General features: G+C 35.8%; 1 protein-coding gene across 1 annotated transcript; it reads left to right on the top strand.

Moving 5' to 3' along the window:
• The first annotated feature begins 432 nt into the window (after positions 1-432).
• Positions 433-6,805, top strand: LOC139851292 (homeobox-leucine zipper protein MERISTEM L1-like). The gene is made up of 12 exons (XM_071840316.1): positions 433-564; positions 1,386-1,677; positions 1,834-1,951; positions 2,305-2,493; positions 2,902-3,357; positions 3,460-3,561; positions 3,874-4,074; positions 4,182-4,356; positions 5,291-5,562; positions 5,634-5,729; positions 5,989-6,382; positions 6,465-6,805. The coding sequence occupies exons 2-11, from the start codon at positions 1,424-1,426 to the stop codon at positions 6,352-6,354; spliced, it is 2,229 nt and encodes a 742-aa protein (XP_071696417.1). The 5' UTR covers positions 433-564; positions 1,386-1,423; the 3' UTR covers positions 6,355-6,382; positions 6,465-6,805.
• Positions 6,806-9,433: the final 2,628 nt, after the last annotated feature.

The following is a 9,433-nucleotide window of genomic DNA, read 5'->3' as shown; positions in this document are numbered from 1 at the left end:
AAATTTTTACATTAACCGTTATTTTACAGTTTTTAATATCAGAATTAAACTATAAACTCTCTCGATGTATATGTATCTCTCTTTTCATACTAAGTTGACTTTCTTTCGATCCATTTTTTTTACCATGCTTAAGTTGACTATATAACTTCGACTGCTTTATTCAAAGAACAATGTGTAAATTTTTTTTCTATTAAATTACCTACAAAAAAAAAAAAAAATAAATAAATTTTGTTTCTGTATGTAAAAGATAGCATTAAAAGCTTGAAACCTTCATAAATGCATTTGCACATCCTCTCAATACCCTCTGCATTAACTCCTCCTTATTTGGCTGTCATCTCTTCAATTCTCCAACCTCTTTCTTTTCCTTTTTTTTTTCTTTTCTTTTCTTTTCTCTTTTTATATCTTTCTAAGAATTTTGTCCATAAATTAGGTGATCATCACCACCAAAAACTGCCTGAAAACCTCTTTTTTTTTGTAGAAGGTGGTTTTCAGTGGGTATTATTCTTTATATAATACCAGATCTTTCACTCTGGGATTCAATTCGCAAAGAAAGAAGCAAGTTCTGTAAGTACTTTTACACCATCCTTAATCAAGTTGTCCTAAACAAACATAAACACTTTTTTTTATTATTATTGTCATTTATCATTTATTTACAATGATGGTTATTATTTGAGAGAAACCCTAGCTAGTGTATGAAATCAAAAAAGATTTTGTTGGTCATTTTTAATTTGTTTTAAAGAGATTGTTTTAGTTTTATTTATTTAGGGCTTTATGCTCTCACATTTTGCATATACTATAGAAAGTATACACACATGGCCACATGGGTTCAAAAGTATCTTTCTTTGTTAGTATGTCTAAATTTCTTGTAATGGAAATTAAATAGGCATTTCAACCTTTTAATCTTTATATATTTTTTAAACCACCCAGTGACTTGTTTTTTCTACGTATATTTAAGAAACAAAATCCGATAACCAAAGTAGTTAGTATAACAGAAGAAAATGCTATGTCATTATAAGTGAGATATATTTGTGTGAGAGAGAAAATAGTTTGTGTGTCTGTGTGTGAGATAAATGATTTACATGTCATTATAAGCTAAGATAAAATAAATTTATTGTAATAGAATTATAAGTCATTAAAAGGTTGACTTTTTATAAAAGCTAGTAAAGAAAGATCTCTTCTGCTCCATTAAATTTAAATTAAATATTAATCTATGTCACTTGTGTTTATGTGTGAAATTTGCTCGTCTCTCGTTTTTATTTTTTATTTAATGTACTCATACTCATATTTATATATTTCCATACCGAACTTGAATAATTTTAATATTTTGTAAAATTTTGTTTCAATTTCAATTTACTTATAAACCCCTTTTTTTATTTTTATATCAGAATTGAAGGAGCCTTGAATTAAGGGGAGATATCATATCATGTTTCAGCCAAATATGTTTGAAAATCTTCATCATCAGCTAGTTGATATGGGACATAATAATAATAATAAAGCATCAGAAAATAGTACTAGTCTTGATATGCTTATAAGAGATGATGATCATGATGCCAAATCAGCTGGGACTGATACCTTGGAACCTCCTAATTCTGGAGATGATCAAGATCCAAATCAACATCCTAACAAAAAGAAACGCTATCATCGCCACACTCAACACCAAATTCAAGAAATGGAAGCGTAACTTTTTTTATTTCATATTTTTTTTTAAAAAAATTAGTTTTTTGGATAAATGTTGCCAAAATAAACCCCTGATGTTTGCTTTTACATTCTTTCAGAAATTTTCTGTTTTTTCTATTAGAGTTGGGGGTTTTTAATTTTTTTATTCCCATACAGATTTTTTAAGGAGTGTCCTCATCCGGATGATAAGCAAAGAAAAGAACTTGGCAGAAGGCTATCATTGGAGCCATTGCAAGTGAAATTTTGGTTTCAGAACAAGCGAACTCAAATGAAGGTAAATTGCACAAGAACGTACATATCGATCTGTACCTACTACCTACGAATGTATCAGAAACATATATGCTACGTACCAAGAAACTTTATTTTTCTTGGTAACATTGTATATATGGTGGAGTATCATTTCATTCATTGTTAGCCGGATGTATTAATTAGAACCAACTAATTAAGCTATTCGATATGGTATCAAATAATGCTGTTTTACAATATTACTTTCCGTGTTTGTTATTTAGAACGTTTGATTATAACACGTTACTACTTTCCCTTGTAGAAAGTATTCACAATCACAATAATCTATATATAACAAGCGCTTCATTGTGCGTGCGCGTTTTCCTTTTTCTTCCATAATAGGCTCAGCATGAACGCATGGATAACTCGCAGCTAAGGAATGAAAATGAAAAGCTACGTGCCGATAACATACAGTTCAAGGAAGCTCTTGCCAATGCCACTTGTCCAAACTGTGGTGGACCTGCTGCTATCGGGGAAATGTCTTTTGATGAACAACATTTAAGGATTGAAAATGCTCGTCTACGTGAAGAAGTAAGCTATATATATTGGATATTGCTAACAACCCTTTAAGGCTGCCGTTTACACGCTTTACTATGTTGTACACGGACCAAAGGGGCTTTCGAGGACTTTTTCAACCAAAGAGGTTGGAGGTTCAATCCCTGTCGTGGGCGTTCAGTAATTAATAGGTGTTGGGTGTGTGAATCGCCATTAAAAAAAAAACATATTGTACACGGCGGCTATTCATTACTATTAAAATGACGGTTATTAAATTGTACAATACATTAAAGCGTGCTAACAACATGACAGCCCTAAGGAGGGATGTCGTTAGCAAAATTCATACTCCGTATATAGTTTACGAAATACTTCAAGTAAAAGTTGCTCAATTGTGTAATTTATTTGAGATTAACTCGTTTTTTTTTGCGGTGGTTTGATTAACAGATTGATAGGATATCTGGAATTGCGGCCAAGTACGTTGGCAAGCCAGCGCTAGCTTACACCGATCATGTTTCGTCTCATGGACCATCTCGGTCACTAGACTTACCCGTGTCTAACTTCAGTTCATCACAACAAGGAATGGTTGGAGAAATGTTTGGAGCAAATGACCTTCTTCGACCACCCATGGCTGGCCTTACTGAAACCGAGAAGCCTATTATTATCGAGCTTGCTGTATCAGCCATGGAAGAACTAATCAGGATGGCTCAGATTGGTGAACCCTTGTGGACCCCGACCATGTCAGATAACTCATCTAACGTGACATTAAATGAAGACGAGTATATGCGCTCGTTTCCTAGAGGAATTGGGCCAAAACCAATGGGACTTAAATCAGAAGCATCAAGGGATACCGATGTTGTTATCATGAATCATATGACTCTTGTTGAAATTCTTATGGATGTGGTATACATGTTTTTAATGAAATTTACAATTTTTCAAAATAGTAATACTAGAAACATGTTTAACTTTTTATATATGTTTTTTTTTTTTTTTTTTTTTAATCAGAATCAGTGGTCAAATGTGTTTTGTGGCATAGTCTCAAGAGCAATGACTATGGAAGTACTTTCAACTGGAGTGGCTGGCAATTACAATGGAGCTCTACAAGTGGTAATGAATCAATTAGTTATCTTAACTTTTAGAACCTAAAAAGTAATTGTATTTATTTATTTTTCTTTACCAGCAAAAAAAATTATTAAACGCGACCCTCTAGCAAGGAGCTAGAGAGCCCGAAACACAAACAAATTACAACGCCTTAACAAGCCAATCGTTCCAGTTTACATTCTGTTTGCCTCTACGCCTATTCTATTGAAACGAATATTGCCTAACATCATCAAACAACAGACGTTTTTTCAAAGGAATAATACTAAAAAGTAATTAAGTTTTATATTTAACTAAAACTGTGGCTGTTGATCTTTCTAGATGACAGCTGAGTATCAGGTTCCTTCACCACTCGTTCCAACGCGAGAAAACTATTTCGTTAGGTACTGTAAACAGCATTCTGATGGGACATGGGTCGTGGTTGATGTATCTTTGGACGGGCTACGCTCAAATACTATATCCAGATGTAGGAGAAGGCCATCCGGCTGTTTGATTCAAGAATTGCCCAATGGTTACTCAAAGGTACACCTCTTTTTTCTAGCTTCTTATACATTTAAGCTTATTTAACTCTGATAAACAAATGAAATCAAATTATACGAATTCATAAATTTGTGTTTGTTTGTTTCTAGGTCACTTGGGTCGAACATGTTGAAGTTGACACCGGAGGTGTTCATGATATTTATAAGGTATTAGTAAACTATGGTCTAGCCTTCGGAGCAAAAAGATGGGTGGCGACTTTAGCGAGACAATGTGAACGACTTGCAAGCGCAATGGCTAGCAACATTCCAGCAGGAGATGTCGGAGGCAAGTGTATCTTTACAAGTTCACATTCTATTAATTAACATGATCAATTATGTTGGTGCATTTTTTTGTATGTCCGTCGCTGGACGAACGGACTAGAAACCTAAACGTCTATGTTATACACTTAGGTTGTTTGGAACACATGAAAACTAATGTCACGTGAGCATGTGTGACCTAATAGAATTGCGCACGTGAGAATCCTGAGTCACGCGCGTGTGAATTACTCACATGTGTGGTGATACTCACGCGCATATGTGAAGTACTCACGCGCGTTAGTAGTGTTTCACGGGCTATTAATATCAGTTTTCTTGTTCATTTTTAGGTTGAGCACTCCACATCCTTGCAGTTGTGGTTGCTGGCGATTTAAGGCGAAATGATGCCCGATTATCCCCTGGGAAACCTTGTTTCTATGTTCAATTATTATGTAATTGATAGTGTAACGTTTATCATTAATAAAATCATTCGATTTATCCTAGATTCATGGTTTTTACTTCCGTCTTTGTAACTTTGATGTTCATGCTCGTTTTTGATTATTAGATCAACAAAATAGGGATCTCCCAAATGGTATCCGAGCCTAGATCATTTGAGAGATCCCTATCACATAGATCTAATCAACAAAAAAGAGCATGAACATCCAAGCTACAAAGACGGGTGCAAAACCATGAATCTAAGCTAAATCGAAAGATCTTATTACATAAGATTTAAACAGAAAACAGGATTATCCGGGGGTTAATTGAGCATGATTTCACCCTAGATCTCCAACAGCTACAATGAGGTGGAGCATCTCAACTCTCAACCTAACAAAACTCACTTCTCACGCGCGTGAATCAAGATTCTCATGTATAGAAAAATCCTAAAGTAAATTAATGATTTTGTTCTTTATTTGGTACATTCTATTAGAATGCTTGATGTGATAAATTCTTCTTTAATTTGATAGTTATAACAACTCCAGAAGGGAGGAAGAGTATGCTGAAGTTAGCGGAAAGAATGGTTTTAAGCTTCTGTAGCGGAGTTGGTGCTTCAACGGCCCACACATGGACAACGTTATCTGGTAGTGGGGAAGACGATGTTCGGGTTATGACCCGAAAGAGTATGGATGATCCAGGTAGACCTGCTGGTATTGTGCTAAGTGCTGCAACTTCATTCTGGTTACCCATCCCCCCAAAACAGGTTTTCAATTTTCTGCGTGATGAGAACTCAAGGAGCGAGGTAATTTATTCTCTATAAAATTTTCTAGAAAACTATATACGAACTGATCTAATTAGTGTACATTGATCCAGTGGGACATACTATCGAATTGTGGACTTGTTCAAGAAATGGCACACATTGCCAATGGCCGTGATCCAGGAAACTGTGTTTCCCTTCTGCGTGTTAATGTAAGTTCTAATATTAGATAAAGCAAAACTAATGCACCTCATATATTATGTTAAACCAACGAGCTAATAGCTTAGTACTACTCGTTTACTTAGAAGCTGGATCCCACTATGTGAAAGCCTTTGGAAATATGGGCGCAGGTTCAATCCCCACTCGTGGCGAGAATTTACACCTCTTGCCATAGCGGACACAGGATTTGAGCGTCGGTGCTGATTTACACCTTTTGAAATATATAACATTTAACTGTTTTTTACCTTGTAGAGTGCGAATTCAAGCCAGAGCAACATGCTGATATTACAAGAGAGTGCAACTGATGCAACTGGATCATATGTTATATATGCGCCAGTGGATATTGCGTCGATGAATGTTATATTAAGTGGGGGTGATCCAGATTATGTGGCTTTGCTACCTTCAGGTTTTTCGGTACTTCCTGATGGACCTGGGCAGTACCAAAGCGGAGTTTTAGAAGTTGGAACTGGTGGATCGTTACTCACTGTCGCATTCCAGATCTTAGTTGATTCAATTCCTACTTCAAAACTATCACTTGGATCAGTTGCAACAGTTAACAGTCTTATTAAGTGCACAGTTGAAAGGATCAAATGTGTATTAGCTTCTAACAATCTATGAGCTACCAGATTTATGTGGATTTTTTATGGTACAATCTACTTCTTTATTCGCATTTCATTCGTGAATTAAACGCAATTTATTCTGATATCAATGCGTTTGTGACATTGCAGGTGATTTCTATTAATCTTTTGAAATGGGTGGAAGAAGTCAAGAACGAACCTAGATCGATCTTTGGACATCAGGGGGTAGTTTGAATCTGATGGGAACATTACAATTTTCTTAAATCATTTTTGATGTTTTAGGGGTTACAGGTTCGGGCATTGACTTTGCCTATCTTGAAGATTATAGAGTTATCGTGGACCTGGTCAAGTGAACTCTAGTTAAAACTTTATTTTGCTTATGATTTTTTGGATTTGATTAGGTGTGTTTTGAATCGGAATTTATTTGGTAGCATGTTTTGAAGCTACTGGCTACAACTTCTGCTGCCATTGTAGCTTTTTTTGTCCAGAATTAGTCCCTTGGCACGGTTGTTTTAGGAAATATATTATTTCAGGTTTTTTATTTCACATAATATAGTTGTGATTTCTGTTTATTTTATTATTTTTAACGGTCAAATTTATTAATAAATCGACGGACTAACCTAGCAAGTAGCTAGAAAAGTCCCTGGAACCAAAGTACAACGGTTTAACGAGTCCATGATTCCAATCTACATTTTTTTGTCTCTACTTCTAAACCATTTAAACGAAAAAAGACAAATTGAATCAAACAAAAAAAAACATTTGAGTGGTCGTCGATGAAAGAGCCGATTGTTCCTGAACTTCCATATATGCCAAACTGTAGTCGATGAAAGAGCCAACTGTTCCTGAACTGCCATATATGCCAAACTGTAGAGACGATGATGACATAGAATCTGGTCTTTGTATCCTATGATTCAGGCGAATCTTCAAACCAAACAATCTAATCTTCAAACCAAACAATCCAATCCGTTCATTCTGAAAATTACGATTACGAAACATCTGTCCATGTCCTCACCCTTCTCCACAAGTTGATAGCCACTTCGCATTCGAAAAAATGTCATGATATGATTCGATCTTGTGACTACATGAAACACATTTGATCGATTCAATTTCCATGCCAGTCGTGATAAATTGAGCCGATTTGGGAGCCTGATTAGCGCCAATCTTCAAATAAAAATCTTGATTTTACGAGGAATCTGCTTAATCCACATTGTATATAGATGTGACGAAGGAATCATTTGATCATCGACAAACGGTCTTGTTTTGCTGACTGAGAATCCAACTTCATCCTAAAGTGACCAACACCATGCATTTCCATCACCCAAAACGGCGTTCTTGATTTTCGAACATAGATCAAGCAAAGACGATTCATTCCTTGCACCTATTTCGGTACGCCTCCACGACCAGAGCCATGATCCATTAACAAATCTCTCCGCAATCGTACATTTTTCGTCTACTTCTAACCGAATAATTCTCCGAAATTATCTTTTAAAGCTCTGTCACCTAACTAATTGTCTTTCCAAAACCGGATACTTGTTCAACTTCCCATCTTGATACGTAAGACATCAAAAGGTACATTACCGAAATGTTTTGCCTTACTAAAAGGAACGACAATGGATGACAAGTCCCAATCCTAATTGGAGAAATATATAACCCATCACACGGACCATGTATAGCTTTAACTACACGAGCCCACAATGCGTTCGGTTAAGAAACAATATGCCAAATCCAATTGAAACTAAGCCCAAGATTAAATGAGCGTAGACTACCGATATCAAGGCCTATATTTTCACACGAAGTTAAAGCTAACTCCCGTTAATCTAACGCATCTTCTTAGAATTGCAAGTACTTAAAAACGAATTGTGATCTCAATTTTCTAATTGCTGATCACTTTCTCGGGGCATTTGAATAACGACAAGTAATAAATGCATAAGCTTCCCAATACCGCCTTCACGAGTGTTAAACGACACTCAATAGAAAGTAGGTTCTCTTTCCATCCCGACAATCTTTAATTCATGAAGGGCTCAAAACTTTAGGAATTAAAGTAATGAAGGCAGATGTCTCGCCTTTATGTAACCTGAATTCACCGAACGCCTTTTGAACCAACCAAAACAAGTACCCTTTTAAAATATCTCAATAATTCTTTTTAAACAGGAAGGTGAACCCATCCGGACCGATGATTTATCACTTCCGCAATTCCATACTGTAATACCTACATCAAACTCAGTTATCGGCCCTTCAATAAGAATGTTATCTTCTGATGTTAACTGCACCGCTGGCCGAAATACATGATAATTGCCATCAAGGTGCTCCCGTGAAAGTTTACACCAACAATGTTCTTTAAATGTGTTTTTAACCAACGTAGGTTTCGTGATCCGCAATTCATTGAAAGACTGTTGATGACTTGTTTACTGTGTCTTTGTTATAGCAAACAAAAAACTTTGTGTTCTCGTCACCTTCCACGTCAAATTTTACCTTCGACTTTTGAACAACATCCTTCTCTTATATGTCATAAAGAGTACATAATTCTGCTAACAACTCAACTCTTTCAGATAACTCAAATTCCGTGACCGATTGGTTATCCACTTTCGCTTCAATGACTTTCAATAGTTCGGATGCCACCTATAACCTTGATTGTTCATTGAATCGTCTATCTTTCACCTACGATTTGACGACATTTTCCAAAGCCTTCAATTTATCATTGGATCCCGAATGATCAATATACTCCTGGGATACGACAATGTTATTAATCAACTCAACAACCTATCAAAATTAACCCATTAATGGAAAAACTTGAACGGATATGGGCCATAATCAAGTTTAGTGTCGTGTAGAAAAATAGGCCAATGATCCGGCTGGCCACGAGGTAACGTATTGAATAATCCATAAAAATTTCTAACGTATTATGAGAAACGAGCACCCTGTTAATTCTACTCATTTATGATGTTGGCTATTTCATCTACGTAAACCGACAATCACCTAAAGGCATGTTCGCCAATCCCACATCACTAATAAAAGAATTAAATGTGATGGCCTCATCCACATTAAACATAGATTTAAACTATTCCTCCTCATTCCAGACCTCATTCACATTGCCAAAAAGCACAAACACAGTGTCATTA

This window comes from Rutidosis leptorrhynchoides, chromosome 6 (assembly GCF_046630445.1).
Source record: "Rutidosis leptorrhynchoides isolate AG116_Rl617_1_P2 chromosome 6, CSIRO_AGI_Rlap_v1, whole genome shotgun sequence".
NCBI classification, from domain to species: Eukaryota; Viridiplantae; Streptophyta; class Magnoliopsida; order Asterales; family Asteraceae; genus Rutidosis; species Rutidosis leptorrhynchoides.
Note: the sequence above shows the minus strand (reverse complement) of the source record. Positions and strands in the feature narration are given on the sequence as shown.